The sequence below is a fragment of the Pteronotus mesoamericanus genome, unplaced genomic scaffold (assembly GCF_021234165.1).
Source record: "Pteronotus mesoamericanus isolate MK-2021 breed Mesoamerican mustached bat unplaced genomic scaffold, CSHL_Meso_final scaffold_54, whole genome shotgun sequence".
Lineage (NCBI taxonomy): Eukaryota > Metazoa > Chordata > Mammalia > Chiroptera > Mormoopidae > Pteronotus > Pteronotus mesoamericanus.
In genome coordinates, this window is record NW_026555321.1 from 45,453,119 (window position 1) to 45,470,742 (window position 17,624).

General features: G+C 38.7%; 1 protein-coding gene across 3 annotated transcripts in view; it reads left to right on the forward strand.

Moving 5' to 3' along the window:
* The window catches only part of PTPRG (protein tyrosine phosphatase receptor type G), a 681,808-nt gene that overhangs the window by 395,685 nt on the left and 268,499 nt on the right, over positions 1 to 17,624 (forward strand). For all 3 annotated transcript variants that reach the window (XM_054595580.1, XM_054595582.1, XM_054595581.1), the window contains exons 3-4: positions 730 to 909; positions 12,947 to 13,095. In XM_054595580.1, coding sequence (XP_054451555.1) covers positions 730 to 909; positions 12,947 to 13,095 — 329 coding nt within the window. The remainder of the gene's footprint in view (positions 1 to 729; positions 910 to 12,946; positions 13,096 to 17,624) is intronic.

Here is a 17,624-nt window from a genome sequence, read left to right on the forward strand (position 1 = left end):
TTTACATCACAGTTGCATTCTTTTCCTTTATTTCTGTGGCATATGTCCCCCAAAAGTCTTTATTTATATGAGTGCTGAGTTCAATCTGAAGGTAACTTTATATCCCTGCCTTCGACAGAGAGGGATTGAGGGGAGGTGGGCATCTTATTTCACAAGTGAACAAACTCTGGCCAAATTGAAAAATCCTTCACATTAGACAAAGGAAAACCCCGCCTCATTGTCCACATTATTTGTAATGAATTCTGTCCATTGTTCTGTGGCTTTCATTTTTAATCTTTTCCTTTTCCATGTCAGTGGCTTTTAGGAACTACGAAGAAAGTTGTATTTTTGTATACTGATTACAATAGCAAAACAAGCTAAATTGTTAAGGTGCTTTCTGGTGAATAAATGCTTTGCTTATTTTAGGACACTTAGTGAAAATTTTTTTTAAATGTGAAAACTCTGACAGCTTTTCTGCTCACCTCTTTTACTCTGATTACTGATAAAGTTAGCAAATGTTTGATTACAAATCAAGAAGCCAACTGTATTAAGTAACCTATCTTTTCTCAGATCTTTTTACCTTATCAAGCAAATGGCTTGGATTCATAGTTTCAAATGCATTGACATCTTTGCAGTGGGAGAATGTAGGAAAATGTACCGTGGGAGATGCATGGCTTGACTTTGTACTTCTTACTTGTTCCACCTCGACCCTTGAGCCCTGAGGATTGAAGTACTGTTTTTTTTTAACAGGTGCCTATGGGCCTGAGCACTGGGTGACATCTAGTGTCAGCTGCGGGGGCCGTCACCAGTCCCCTATAGACATTTTAGACCAGCATGCTCGTGTTGGTGAGGAGTACCAGGACCTGCAACTTTATGGCTTTGACAATGAGTCTTCTAACAAAACCTGGATGAAAAACACAGGGAAAACAGGTAGGCTATGTCTTCTTTACTTACTCAAAAACAACATGAACTATTTCTGGATGTTCCTGGTATTTACATTAACCAGGACTTGCTCCTTTAAGCACTGCACAGGCCGATAGAGAATTTTTCACTGAGTGAGAGCTTTGGGATTATCTTTTAGTTTGAGAAACGACGTCTTGTTTTCCTGGCTTGTAATTTGGGGCAAATTCCTTAACCATTCTGTGCATCAGGTTTTAAAAATACGATAAATGTGGGTAATACAATTATATCAAGCTCATAAGGTTGTAAGAATGAAATGAGACAATATATGTAAAATATATAGAATGAACTTTCAAAAATCTGTTCTGTCCAGTATTCAGTATGGTTGCCACTCACCATACGTAGATAAATAAATTTAAGTTTTAATTAATTAAAATTAAGTAAGATTTAAATTCAGTCCCTCAGTTTTACTAGCCACATAACGCCTTCTTCCACCCACCTTTGTTAAGCTATTTGGAATTTTTGAAAACAGAGAAGATACACATTCAGGTCTTTAGAGGAGGGGATTTCTTCACTTATTTTTTTTTTCCAGATTTATTGAAATAAGATTGGCATATAACGTGCCTTTTATTTTGTTGTTGTTTCTTTTGCTGTGTAGAGCTTTTTAGTTTGATGTAGTCTCACTTATTTATCTTTGCTTTTGTTGCTTGTGCTTTTGGGATCATCTTCAAATTATCATTACCAAGACCAATGTCTTTCCTCTATTCTTTTTTCTTTCTTTCTGAATTTTGCAGTTTCAGGCCTTAGATTTAGCACCTTAATCTATTTCTTTTTAAAAAAATATTCAGTTACAATTTACAGTCATCATTATTTTATGTTTGTTTCAGGTATACAGCATAGTAGTTAGACATTTATATAATTTTTGAAGTAATTTCTCCCAGTAAGTCTAGCACCCACCTGGTACCACACGTAGTTATCACAATATTATTGACTATAATTCCTATGCTAAATTTTACTTCCCTGTGACTGTTTTGTAACTACCAGTTTGTACTACTTAATCCTTTCACCTTAATCTTTTTTACCCAGTTTCTCAACACTAAGGCTTTACCCTAAGGCTTTAATCCATTACAAGTTAATTTGTGTGAGTGGTGTAGGTAGGTGTCTCATTTCATTCTTTGAATGCTAATATCCCGTTCTCCCACCATCATTTATTGAAGAAACTATTTTTTCCACATTGAGTAGTCTTGGCTCTATTGTCAGATATCAGTTGACTGTATACGTGTGTATTTATTTCTGGGCTCTAGATTCTCTGCTGTTGGTCTGTGTGTCTGTTCTTATGTGAGTATCATACTGTTTGATTACTGTAGCTTTGCAGTACAGTTTGAAATCAGAACATGTAATACCTCCAGCTCTGGTTTGTTTGTTTTTTTTTTTGTTAGGATTGTTTTGGCTACTTGGGATCATTTGTGGTTCTAGGAATTTTAGGATTATTTTTACTACTTCTGTGAAAAATTCCTTCAAGATAGGGATTTCTGATAGGGATTTCACTGAATCTTTATATTCCTTTGAATAGTATTGCACTAGGCACATTTCAAGTGCCCAGTAGCCACCTGGTTAGCAGCTACCATATCAGACAGTGCTGTGCAAATTTAAATAACATTCTTATCTTCGTTGTGATTTTGCTTTGTTAATATTTCTTACTTTATTAGTTACAGGTTGAGTATCAGTGAATGCTTTGCTGTGCCCCACTGTCTGGTCTGAAAATGAACATTGGGATGTTATGATATATCTCTGCTTAGTGCTACCTGAGCTTCTGTGGGTGCCTAAGATATTTTTCATACCTTATTTTTTAACTCTCTTAACTCATTAAAACAAGCACACAACACACCTTTCTCTCAATGATCCCTTTGTTCTTTGTAATCCATTTAGGAGCCCTGGCTGTCCAAAGTCTTCAAGCTGGGCTAAAATGACTTCACCATAAACCCCTCGGTCCCATTCATGTTGTGAGTCACAGAGTTGCCTTTTCTTTTAACCTAACTGGCTGCACGTGCAACTTTCAGGATCCATTTTCTTTCTCCAAAGCAGCGTTTGTCTGAGATTATTCATGGTTGATTGCTTTGGGTTGGCCTGATTTGTTCATTGAATTGCTTCCCACTCACTCAGCACAGTGATTCTTGGCTTTGGGCTTTTTTTCATGATGTCCCCATAAACAATTCTCATTCATGCTTTTTTATAGCAGGGTATGCAGTCCTGTACTTGATTCACCAATCTGAGTAGCTATTCAACACAAATATATGTAATTTTATGTTATTTGTGCACAATTTTTCACCACCGCCCTCTCCCCTTAGGACTGTGAGGAGGACGGCAGCTTTGCCACACTGGGTGTAATCAGACCCTGGTGCTGAGTGCCACCTCAGGGCCACATCCCAGAAGCCTGCCAAAGGCAATTCACTGGGCTCTCTGATGCGGTTTTCTACTTGACTTGCAACGCTTGACAGCCTTCTGCAGAGATAACACATTTCAGTGACAGCTTTCAGCGTGGTATCTCCAATGACAGGTTTTAGAGGAGTATAGGGTTCACTCAATGCAAGTTGATTTATGACCTTGGTCTTCCAGAAGCTGATTATCAATCTGTCACTCTGCTGACTTCTTAGAGTGATCCACAACTTGTTGCATACTTGCAAGTGCCTGTGCTTGATTTTAGACACAGTTATTTAAATATGAACACAGTTTCAAATTTCAGAAGAAGCATGGCTCTGAGAAGTGGAAATTATTGTGCCCAAACTGTGATTACTACTATGACATTCATGATATCATACTAGATAGGCCAATATCTCAAATAATTTAAGATGATTCTATAGGAGTGGCTTTTTGAAAGTGGCAAACATATGTAGGCAATTTTAAACAGGATGTGGAATTTTTTTAGAAAGATTTAAGTATATGGTAGTGCAGAAATCAAACTGTGTTGTTCTTTGTGTTTATTTAATAAGCACAAATGTTGAAATTTCTCTCATTTTGTCATCTTTACAGTGTCAAGTGAGTTCATAAACTTTCCAGCATTTTAGAGAAATGAAGATTCAGTTGCTTTTTCTGTTATAAGTCATGTAAAGTCAATTGAGTAACAGTACACATACAGTGCAGAGGTGCCTTGTGTTCAAATTAAAGGTGGGAGTTGAGAATATCCGCAATAGATTGTATTGATAGGCAACTTGGCTAATATCAGTTTTAAAAAACACACTTAGTATTGAACTGTAGTTTTGTAAGATGTTACAATTTGGAAAAACTAGATAAAGGGGACACAGAACCTCTATTATTTTTTACAACTGCATGTGAATTTACAATTATCAGAAAAATTAGAAGTTTAATTACTAAAACTCATGTCATAAGCCACACGGTCTGTCTTTGTTACAGTTGTTCATTTTATATCTAATTTGCCCCCCTAGATGAAGAAGAAATGTTAATCATTCATTTTTAAACAACACATTTTTCTTCTCCAAAAGTCTTTTCTTGAACCTTGTACTTTTATAAAATAAATTCAGGAAGGAGTATTTGTTTTCTCTGATGGAAATTTACAAGCCACTTATCTGTAAAATAGACTGTCTTTTGGATATTAAAATATGAATATAGAAAGTTAATATTTAAAGCGGCTTAGTACATATAGGCAGTAACTTTCCCATAAAACAGCTTTAGTGCTCATATCTGTCTTCACCCCCTGCGAGTGCTATATATCCAATCCAGCATAATCAATAGAGCAAGTTGGTTGTACGTAGCCCACTTCTCTGAAGTTGTCTAAAATATCTTTACAAGACAGATAGCATCTCTCTATTTCTTCCTGAGGAGCCATAACTGTCTATTGTACCAGTTCTGATTTGATTTCATCTAAAGTTATTTCCCTTTCATTTTTGTGGAATGAAAAGATAATGCATTCATCAAGAACATTTCAAGATAATCTTGCTGTTTCTAGCATTAGCTTATAGCTAAATGATCAGAATTTAAGATTTAGATGGTGCTTCTGATATATGCTAATAATCCTCCTATGAATTTTAACCATTTGAGGGCTTTTGGGACTTTTCTTTTTTTACTTTTTTTTTCCTTTCATCCCTCACCAAGAGCAAATAGTAAATGCATTTGTCATGATATATGTTACTTCTACTTGCCCACTTTATATTTGTTTACTAAATATTTTTTCTTTGCCTACATTCTCAATTATTAGACAGATGCCATATACCACAGTGTATGGCTCAGGTGGATTCAAGAAACAGTTGTTTAAATTAATAAAAACACATTGATGGTGGGAAAACGAGGTGTGGATCAGTAGGTCAGGAACCACATCTCAATATGTTGTGAGTCCATAAAATTTAGACAAGGTTTAGGAGGCTGTGGCATTCACTTTATTTTGCCTGGCCCTGGGAATTTTTATAGTGCAGTACCACCCTAAGGTGGTCACAAACTAAGAAAAGAACCACGTCATTGCCAGCTGGTGTAATGAGAATTGCGAAGTCTTAACAACCTGAGTTCCCAGGGGCTTTTTCCCTAGTTGAGCATGTGACCCCTTCTCCTGTAAAAGGAGCGTGGGGCCCTGTGACCGCCTGCCCACAGGGCAAGGCTCCCCCAAGGACCAAGCAAATCTCTGACATTAAGAGAAACTGTGTTCCATAGGCCCCGGCAGTTCACAGCTCAAGCTTACCCTGTGCTGCCCTGAAGAGTCAGTGTTCTATTTCAAGGTTGGTGGGAAACTGATGCAAGTCTGGGAGTCAGCCCCTGAAGGCCGTTACTTGCACCTACAGGGCTTTCAATGGCAATCTCTGTGATGCTTGATTTCCTCCCAGGTTGATGGATTTGAATGCTTAGCCCTCACTCAGGATGTGATTGCTCTTGACTACCGTGGTTGCCCCAGGGTAACACGCGTGGCAAGGCCTTTAGCAATCTTGATATTCGTAAGAAAGGGTCTTGGGCAGCACTTTCCAACCAGTGTGCTGCAAGAATTCTTAAAACATGCAATATGTGACTACTTAGGGGCACTAACCTCTTTTCCTTAGATTGTCAAATAAAAAAAAAAAAAATGACAACAGCCAACACAGTAATAGCTGTCTGGTGTGAATGAATCAAAATTCTATCTATATCTTTTGTCATCTGCAAAAAATAGGGTATATTTTTTGGTGTGCCTCATAATTTTAGTACTTAGTTTATGTGTGCCATGAGGTGAAAAAGGTTGAAACTCGCTGGCTTAGGAAGTCTTTGGGTGGGTATGTTTGTCTTATCTTTCCATTTGGGTTTTCTCTTTCTTTTTCTGTTATGTTGATGGATTAGATGTGTGTTTCTCTCTGTATCTCATTGAGTTTTCATTTTTTTGCTGTTTCATTCTCTCTCCCTTCTCTTGTGTCTCCTACTTGTATTTCCCGCCCCTGTGGCATGGCTCTGTCTCCTGTTCATCTCTTTTCACCCTCTGCTCCTAGCTTTGGCCCCTTTCTCTCTTTTCTTCCTGTCTTCCTTCCTTGTACCTGGCCACAGATGAGAACCAAAGATTTAAAAGTGTTTTTGTTTATTGTATTTGTAGACTACAGATTTTGATCTCAGTGGTGAAAAACTCAGAATGTTTCAGTAAAACCTCTCTATGCCTGATATCCCTGAGGGTTTGGACAATGAAGTATACAGTGAGTCCCCAAGTATATGTTTTTGGAGTTTCCAAGTATACGTGATATCAAACCATTAAATTACTTCTATTCTGTCATTCCCCCACCCCCACCTCAATTCTGATTGATCCTTGACAGGTATAAATGTGAGCACTGAAACTGGACTAGCTTGGGGTCCTCATTCCTGGATCATGGTTTCTTTTTAGCTCTGAGTTTTATTTGAATCACTAATGAAATGGTCATTTCACTCACAAAGAGGCTGTGAAGCTTTCTGATTAAAAGTACACTATCAATTAAGTAGACAGATGCTTGGAAACATCTGGGTATTCAGCACCATTTATATTGGGCATGCCCATCCCTTCCTTTATAATACCCAGGAGAATCTCCAGTTAGCGCAAGGTTGCCCAAAAGAAAAATTTAAATTTCATTTAAAAACATCCAACTTCTTTTGGGGAATAGTTTGGCTCCTCACTTTTCAAATTTCCCTATTTCAAATGCCAAATTCTTAGGTTCCTTCAACCTATTACTGTTCAGTCTTGCCTGAACCTTGGAATTCAAGTCAAATTATTTTATTGGGTCTCCTTTTGGAAAGGCACACTCCAAGCTCTGTTTTACGTTTATTAAGCTCATTTCTCTTTCTCTTATCCTCGTAGCCCCAGGCCCTGTGTTCACATGATAGAAATGAGTTTCTGGGTAGATAGAAGTCTCATTTACTATTCACATAATGGGAAGACAAGTGCTATATTACCCAGATAGACTATGTAAATTTTGAATATTCAGGGTCATTTTTAAGGCCCACGTTTCTTTTGGGGGGCGGGGCGCAGAACCCTCTGCTAGATTGTTGTCTGCCATCTCGCATATGATTAAAGGGTCCGCTGATCCACTTTGTTTATCTTGTTCAATGTAGTAGTGAGTTCACCTAGACCCAGGGTAATCGCATGACTTGACATCTCTTGGGTGTCTGAGCTTGTTCCAACTTAACACACCCAGTTTCTCCCTTCTGGATGACTGCAACCACCTCCTCACCGGTGCTGCTTTCCTCCCAGGTCTACTCCACTTAGTAGCCAGAATGCTCTTCCTAGTTTTTTAATCTCATCATCTTATCTGGTTTTCCCTATTTTTTTTCTCTTGTTCTCTTTCTCTGTTTGCCATATCAAGGTTATTTTTTTCCCTCAGCCATTTCCTTTGGGGATAAAGACAGACTGACCACTCACTGTCCCTGCCTCATTCTCTAGTCCCTAGTTAACTCTCTAGGCACTGTTTACCCTGGCTTCCTACTTACTTCCCTGAAACCACAGGGCCTTTGCATAAGCCTCTTTTCCCCGGCTCTCCTCCCCTCTTGTCGGCACTCCCAGTATGACTCCTTTAACACTCACCTCAGTGGATTCCAGCAGTTCTTCTCCCGTCTGCAGTTGGAAGCTCCGCTGTTACCACTTTTCCTTCTTCTCCCATCTGCAGTTGGAAGCTCCGCTGTTACCACTTTTCCCTGCTTCTGTTGTCAATTGGATTGCTAGGGCCTGCCCTTCCTACTGGCCATATATGAGGTCTGTCCAGAAAAAGTACAGTCATTATTAATTGAATGAGGACAGTTTGTGTGACAACAACGTAACCTGGCAGCCAAGGAGAGTGGACTGGCATGCACATGCATGAACAATGATGACTTCACTGGACTAGTCGGTGGAAGCAGTAGACACCATTTGAGTGAGCATGCGTACTGTGTGACCACGCATTGAGTGAGTGAGCAGAGCAACGAATCTGCATCAAGTTTTGTGTTAAGCTTGAACATTCCTTCACAGAAGCTATTTGGATGATTCAGAGGGCCGCAGCTATGGGCAACAGGTGATTGGCAGCTTCATCACGACAATGCGCCCACTCATGAGTCATGTTTCGTGCAGAGATTTTTTGGCAAAACATCAAATCACCCAGGTGGTTCAAGTCCCTTATAGCTCAGATTTGGCACCCTGTGACTTCTGGATTTTTCCAAAACTAAAATCACCTTTGAAAGGGAAGAGGTTTCAGACCATCAAGGAGATTCAAGAAAATATGTTGGGGCAGCAGATGGTGATTGGGAGAACTGTGTGAGGTCCCAACGTGCCTGCCTTGAAGGGGGCTGAGGCCTCATTGTCCTATGTACAAGGTTTCTTGTATCTTCTTCAATAAATGTCTCTATTTTTCATAGTACATGGCTGGACATCTTCAAGTCAGACTTCTTATACTCCATGAGGCCAGGAGCTGTGTCTGATATACTTATCTTTGATTCCCCAGTAATTACTTGTTAAATTATTTGAAAAATAAATGTCAGTGCCTACAGGGAAGTTAGTAGAAGGCTCGACTGGAGCTCATATTTTGACTTCCAGACCAGAGTGTTTCTCTTTTCACCAATGGATGCTGGTATTGCAGATGGCCTGGTGTCCCACCATTAAGATCCGATAATGATAGTTTTTTCCCTTCGTACAGTGTTAAAAATTGGTTAGGGGTGGTGGAGGTAAGATATTAAGCAACTCATTTCCTCTCTCATCAGTTTTTACTTAACTTTTGATACCTGCTGCTCTCTGCTCAGATTTGGTTGTGAACATGTGGTTAGCCCCTCATTACATAGACTTGCAGAGTTTAATTTGTAAACAGTCGGTGGGTGTCCTGCAAAGAATGCCATGAATGCCCTGTCCTCAGTCATCCCTTCGAGCTCAGGAGAAAATGAATTTCTTTTCCATGGTGTGCCCCCGTGCACAGCAGGTTCACATGATGGGGAACCTAGGCACAGGGGACCTGTGACAGCTGCAGCTCCTCTCCCTAGCAAAAGAGCCTTTAGAAGCAACCCGTAAAATGCAGTCTGCATGCTATAAAGTCCTATTCGAATAACCGTCGGAGCTGTCTTCCTGTGCCAGCCCCTGTGCCCTCCTAACACATTTGTGGGATCGCCATTGTGTTATTCCATTTTTAAAGAACTAGACCTGAGGCACCAAGGAGTGCAACAGTTTTCCCACAATTGGACAGGGGAAATCTAAACTCAAATTCAGACCCACTGGATCTAGAGTCCAGCACATGTCTCTCTCTACACATACACACGCGCGCGTGCACACACACAGCACAACACAACACAACACAACACAACACAGCCATGGTCAGAATTTAATTTTCTCTATCAGCAGGGTGGAGACCCCAGAGTCCACTGGTGGCTACTGATACAGACTTTGTTCTCTTGGTTCAGGAACCATGAATTTGAAGCCCCAGCTCTTTTCGATCCCTCCATTATTCTGCTTTGATTCAAGCACAGACCCTGTTAGCAGTTTAACAGGTGGAGGGGCTAGTACTAGAAAGTCCACTCCCATGTACCTTTCCTTCCTCCCTCTCCTATCCTACTGCTCTTTAGCCTTTAGGTGTTGCTTGTTACCTTCCCATTTGTCACCTTCTCCAAATTTAACTCTTACTGCTGTGGTTCTAAAATTTAAATGTTTCTTTTGATTGAATCACTTTATTTTCAATAAACTGGTTTTAAAATAAAACTTTTTACCAACACCCTGATGGGAAAACCTGTGCTATATGACACGGTTAGACTTATGTAAATAAACAAACAAGCCAAGTCATAATCTATAGAAATACATAAAATTTGTCCAAGTTATTAAATTCTAGCATAACACTTTTGGGTCAAAGGGGGAAATGAATGAGTGTCAGGCTAATGAGGAGGGCATGTTAGCACCAAATTGGGATTTTACAATATTTTCCTTGATGTGACCAAAGGATACGAATAATCAAGAAAAGAAAAATCGTTTTTCTTTGTGTTTACTGATCTCAAAACACTTAAGATCTCCTCCTAAGTGTATTGGCTACACCTACCCAGCTTTTTGTCTCTGTGCAGTACACTTTTTATTTTGTGGGAAAGAACAGGAACACTTTAAAATCGAACTCTCTCTGAAAGTGGAGAGCATTGATGCCTGTGTGGTCACTCTTCTCTGCTGCCCTTGAGCTCCATCCATGTCTCGAGAAGTGAGTTTGACAATAACCACCATTGAGCATGTACATGATGAGCTTCAGTCACTGCGTTAGTGCTTTCCATGTGCCATTTCCTTCAGGTGTGGTTTCCTTCAGGTGTGATTGCCAGGTAGGCACTATATGAACAGCAGTGGAAGCCGAGGCCCATTGAAAGGGAGCAACTTGCCCAAGGTCACACCACTGTTAAGTGATGGAATTGGATTCGAGCCCAGGTTTGTCCATCTCCTGAGCTCATGGCACTCAATACATCTGTGTTCTGAAGTGACTGCCTTCAGGGCATTTTGTTTAGAAACACAGTTTTGTTATCAGTAATCATCAGAAAATTGTTCCATGATAGCTGGGAAAGTTCTCTCTTTCCAGTTTTGTATGTTAACAAAAATATAAGCCACTTTCAGAAGGGGGAGTGCATGCATGTGGCATGCTGTGTGCTCCAGTGAGAAATACTGTAAAATGAAAAATGAGATTAATGTTTCAGATTGTACAGTGTCCTAATTATGCTTTTAATTATTCATATAAAACAAGTAAAATGACCCCTGACAGAGACATAAATGATTTAGGTAAAATCAAATATTAATAAGATGCTGCGTGTCCCTGGATATATTTTAAAAGATGCACTCAAAATGCTTTGCCTTCATTCTTTGGATATAAAATATTATTTATAGAATTTATAACAGGCTGAGAGTAATCAATGGTATTTAAGACACTACTGAGCTCATGCCTAGTATTTTTGGCTTTGAAACTAAAGGTATGTGATTAGTTTAATGTAATAGTTTATCTCCTAAAATATCGTACTAAATTTTAGAGATTCTGAGTGACACCGCCCTCCTCGCCCCCCGTCCCCTGGGCCCGGAGTTTACATTTTTTTAATGGTTGAAAAAATCAGAAAAAGAATAATATTCCATGAAACATGAATATTATATCTAAATTTCAGTGTTGATAAAGAAAATTTTATTCCAGATAGCCTGACCCATTCACTTATGTAGTGTGCTTGGCTATGTCTGTGTGCTACAAAGACTAGGTTGAGTAGTTACAACAGGGACCATAGAGTCCACAAAGCCTTAAATATTTACTGTCTCACCCTTTTCAGAAACAGTTTCTTGCCAAGCACACTGTAAAGGTGAAACAGTGTTGTAGAGTGTTTAATCAGCATAAGAAACACTTGCTTTTACTTCATTTTTTGCTTTAATTTTCTGTCCCACTAATTGAACATTCATTGTATATTTTTCAGAAGTTGGAGAAAATCTGCCTTTTGAATGCAATAATAAGGGATTTATATGAGCAGGATTCCTTCCCTTACTTTCAATGCTTTTTTTTATAGAGAGAAGTGCTGAACATAATTGCATTGTTTTAAAAATGGGTTATTAGTCTAGTCCCTATTTTTTCATGAAGACCTAATTTTCATGCAGGAGTGTTCTCTGAAGCTTACACTGGGATTTCTTTAGGAAGAGGGGAGAGTGAGGATACGAGAGCTTTTCCTTGGCTTCAGCAGGCTTGGCTTTTGTTCAAAAACCATTTAGTTAGTATATTGGTGGCATCTTACATTTATTTAGCAGCCAATAAATTTTTGTTGAATGAATGAATTTACCTTAGAAATCAAAAAAGGGGGGGGTTATGACTTATAAAATAAAACGTTTGTATGCATTTATATATTACATTCATTTTAGAAAAATAATTTTCTCTTAGTATTAGTCCAAGTTATTTGCTCTTGATTTCTGTTTTCCATGTTTTAAGGAAGAGTATTTAGGTTTTGAATTGATTGAGGCTCCCTGTGGACATAGACATTCCTACGTGTTCTTTTAGGTGGGCAAAGGTAATTTTTTTTTGGTACTTGTAATGAATAGGAGCAATAAAGTAAATTTAATCTGCCATGATTTGAGTGGCAATGAGTAGAACTTTCACTGTACTTTCCTGAGCATCTTTACATACAGCGAATGCTGTGCCTAATTCCAGCTACCTTTTCATTGTTGTTGCCTTAATATTAGAAGAACCTGAAAATTGTATTTTCTGATTATCATGTCTAGTTTTTCCGATTAAAGAAACGTGCCTCTCATGTTTGGCTTAACATATATATTTCCCTATGTATTCCAGACCTTGAATTTTGGGGTAGCCTCAGGAATCTCATTCCCCTGATAATTTTGATCTTTAAGCAGATTTAGGAGTCCCTAATTCAGAGTCACTTACGCTATTATTGTCTTACTTTTTTCATGTGTTAAATAGATTAGGAATTCTGAGACCACTCCCGGGGAATTTTTATGATTTAGAGTCCCCACTGGTCCTTTCTGCAGTTAGAATGTGCTAATTCACTGAGGCTACTTGTTTTTGACTTGTTTTTAACAGGTACATGAGGAAATGTGATCATAAATTTGATTTGAAGCAACAGAAGAAATCTTTCAAGTTTGGTTTTGAAACTCACTTTGTTTCTCTCGCCTTCCATTTTTCCACAGTTGCCATCCTTCTAAAAGATGACTATTTTGTCAGCGGCGCTGGCCTCCCTGGCAGATTCAAAGCCGAGAAGGTCGAGTTTCACTGGGGCCATAGCAACGGCTCTGCAGGCTCTGAACACAGTATCAACGGCAGGCGCTTTCCTGTCGAGGTGAGAGGAACTCGGAACTCCTGACATCAGAGGGGTAGCGGTGCCTTGAGTCTTTACACTGATAAGATGTTTTTATTTATCCCCAGTCATTTTTCAAATCAAACGAGTCCTGTGCCTACCTTTCTCTCTGGAAGTCTTTTATGTAGAGCATGACAGGTGAATACCATCCTCAAGCTTCTCAACTTTGTTTAACTGGAGAAGCATTTAGACATCACAGACATCATGGATTTGGTAGTTCACATCTGGTTGATAATTTTCAAGCATTTATTTCATTTGACCGAGTTTGTCTTTTCCCTGTTCATTTTTGAAATCCTGCTTTCTAAAGGTGAAATTTTGTATGAAACTCAGGTAACTTCATTTTTGCCCTTTGGAATAGAGAAAAGTTAGTTATATGAAGAACAGTCTCAGTACTATTTCTCAGTAGGGAAGCTGTTTAAGGTTTTTTAAGGTTTGTTTGCTCCTGTCAGCTATTAAAAAAGGCTGTGGCCATTGGTTATATGACTCCCTGTTAACTTTGCTGGGATCGATGGTGACATTTTGCCTCCATGGCAGTTTTCTGAAAGATCCATGCTGCTAGACAGAATAAAGGTCTCGGTGCAGCAGGTCATGTCTGTTTTTGGTGAAGGAGGGAGTGGGAAAGAACAAGTCTCCAAGCTCCCTTAGTCATGTTGGATGGAGGCAGAATACTCCTCCCATTGCTAACCTTATTTTTACCTTTAATAATGATCACGATGTGAATATTCTTCTGTTGGGACAAACATTCATTGGTTGTTTTATTCCCCATGTGATAAGCTTTACAAATTTGTGGAAGAACTGAACAGTTGTGCATTCTGTCTAGCCTATGACTGGACACAAACATGGAATAACAACTTCTAATGTTTTATAACTTCTATTAAGTCATGACCTACTTTGACAATCTGATGCATACTTGAGACTCCCCCCAACCATAGAGAACACACACGTATTTACACATAGATTTGTACATAATTTATTGGATTTAATCACTCACCTTAGCTCCTGAAGCTCATTGATTGACCCTTTCGAGAAATTCGATAACATTTGTTTATAGATACCTGTATCTACATATAATTTGTTTCTTATGCATGCATGCATGATTACTGGAGAAACCAGATACAACTACTCTTTGAAAATGTTTCATACTTTTTCTTGTTTACCTGAGAATTTTTTAAAAATTATTTTTACTGTATTTTTTCCACTACCATTTAGTTTCCTTATACCCCCACCCCAAACCCCACAATCACCACACAAGAACTTACTAATATCAAAATTTTTCTGTACCAGGATATATCTATCTGTGGGACTCCTGTCCTGCTCACACTAATTATAAGTCTCAAGAATAGGGTTTCTATTTAATGGGTTCTCCCCCTCCCCTTTAAATTGAATAAATCATTTCTTTGAAGTCTTAGCTTTATTTGTACTTGGAAAACTTGATTCCTAGAAGCAAGATTTCATCTTATTTTTAAATTTGGGTTTTCCCTTCTGTTTTTGCTGACTAGTTCCAATGGGCAGTTTGAGTGGAAGGCATAATCTGTATCCAACTAGCTTTGCAGCAAAGCCATTTTATCTTAGAATAGGGTTGCCATTTGTTCAGTTAATATTGTTCTGAACAAAAGATTTTGTGCTTAAAAGTTTGAAAACTTATTTTGGTGGCTGCCTTGGAAAAGAATTCTGGAGTCAGCAATTAGGAACCCCTACTGTTCCCTAATCACCTCCATTCATGCCAAGATGGGCCTTTCTCCTTCTCCAATTTGGTTCTGGAAAAATGCATAGACTAGCTGCATATTCTTTAGAAAACATTGCTTGAAATGAATACTGTAGTTTTCTTTTACTCCAATAGTGCCATGAAAATGCATGACAAAGATACTAATGAGAAAGGGCAGCTACAATGCCCAGATGTATTATTTGACCAAGTTGCTTGAATTTATTTCTTTTAAGTAATGTGAGATGGTAAGGCTATGGGTATTTCTTGGGCTTCTCATCCAATCTAGTTCATAGCTTTTTTTTAATATATGTGATAAATGTGTTAAATTACTTAATGTATATAGGTGGAGGAACTTGACATTCAGAGATCAAAGGTAATGGGATCAAATTTTACTTTAAAATATGCACAGAAAAATTGCTCACTTTTGCCTGAAACATGTCCGTAATATTTTATGTTAAATTTCTTTATTTGAGCTCTTTATTGATCCCAGCTTTTCTTGAGATTTTTGCACTATTTGAACATCTCAGACATGTTTTTTTTTTTCATATAACTATGTTGTTGTTTAAGGAATTGAAAGTAAGAAAATTTTAAGGTATCAAGTAGTAATTTATCAGCATTGGGGACATTATTTATTTGTCTTGTATTCTGTGTCAGAGAAGAGCCATTGTTGAAGATTGCACTGGAGAATATAGCATTGTCCCCCGCTGCAGACAGTGACCTGCCCTGTGGGTGGGGTGAGGAGCATCACATGTTGTCCGGGGGGCAATTTTGGTTGCCACTATTGTGGGCAGTGGTAAGCTACTCGCATCTAGTGGGTAGAGGCCAGGGATGCTGCTAAAAATGTCAATTCATAGTATAACCCCCATGACAAAGAATTTCTCTGCCCCAAAAGTCACAGTTGTGAGCCTCTGGAGTAGAGAAAGCAGTATGTTTAGTAGAAGTGAACCTTCCTTTACTTGTGTGGCATCGTTTTCAGTACAATTGAATAATGAGGACTCATTGCTTGAGAAGTTGTTTCATCCTCTTGTAGTTTTTAGAGAGGAGATGCACCTTGCCTTATGGGTAAGAGCATCACTGGGCCTGGTTCCTTGAGATGCCTCCTGAGATAGTCACAATACTGGGTATTTCCGCAGCTGCCTCAGTGCTTCAGCTCTGCAGGTGGAATATTAAGCATATGCTCCACAAGAATCTGAATCTGCTCCCTGAGGGTAAATTGCAACAAACCCAATTTTGTAGGTTTTGCTGCTTCCCAGGAATTCTTGGAGGTCATCTACAACTTTGTACACATCAGAAATTAGACCTCTCCACATTTTCCTGGCTGAAATCCTAGACTTGGTCTTGTAGTTCCGACACTTAAAAATGTCCAGTCTAATAGAAAAATAAATGTCCTTGTAAAAATAAAGCCATAGCCTCTCAATAGCCAGCATTCTTTATAGCCTAGTTAAAGCTAGAAAAGAAATTAGGTATTAGTTTACAAGCCATACCTAGGAGACTTGCCCAAATTTGGATCCTCAGATGTCCCCACCACTTACTATTCAGCTTTATTTCTTGCCTTGCAGCAATTTTTCCTTACGTGTTCTTTTTCCTGTAGATGCCAGGTTACAAGGTAAACCAGAAGGACAGAGTCCCTACCCTTAAGGTATTTACAGTCTAGTCATAACAAAGATATTGAACAAATGGTCGTGTGAAAAGCTGTGCAGTATCAGTTGTGATATAATCTCTGAAGGAGGACCGTTTTGTCACAAGTTAAAAGACTTCTGTGGAGGCAGATGTTTATTAATATATAAGATACTTACTAAACGATATTTATTAAGTTGGAAGAGATGAATTACATCCTTCCTGAAGAACATGTATATGCAAAGGCCCTGAGGCAAAGGAATAGTTGGTAAATTTAATGAATAAAAAGTTATCAGTGAGGACTTTGGTAGACAGGATAACGGCACCCCCGAAAAGGTCCACCACTTAACCCCTGAAACCATGGGCATATAACTTTATATGACAGAAGAGACTTGGCAGATGCCATTCAGTATCTGAAGTCAGAAGACTCAGGATATCCCAGTGATTAAAACGGTGACATCACAGTGTCCTGTTCTAGTGTTCTAGTTCTTGCTTGGCTACTGGACTTTGTGTTTTTTGTCTAATCACAGTTACCTAGTACGGCTTCTGTCCCGTCCCAAATCTCCCTATCCCATTCTCATACCCTGTTCTGTGATTGGTAACTTAAATGAATGTTCATGTGAGACAAACAGGGACTGAATTCTGTGCTGTTTCCACAAATAGCTGAGGTTGGAGTTAATGCAAAGAGAAATCTCCAGTTAAAACCTCTGAGAGCTCCATTAAAGTGCAGGTTCATTGCGTGCTTGTTGTCTGAGGTAATTAAAATCTTATTTATTACAATAATAGATTGCAGGAGTTGTTGATTCAGACTTCTTGGTGCTTTATGAGTTGAAGTCTTCAATAAGCTTAAATGATCCAAATTGATTGTGTGTGCCCTTTCCAGTGAAACTCACAGCTGGTTCATTTCAGCTCTGTTTAGAGCATCTTAGTAAGTAAGCAGAGGCAAAGACTTTTTTCCTAATATATATGAAGTACACATTACCATATGGTACAGGTCTACAGTCCCTTAGCTGAAACCCTGGAGGCCAGATGCTTTAGCATTCAGAATGTGTTTTCTAGAAAGGTATTATGTACATATGCCGTATGTGTTACAGAGGACGTGTAGTAGGGTCTGGGACTATACCCCTTGAATACATTAATATTTCTGCAGCATGCAGATGAATATTTACACTAAATAGGAAATAACAGA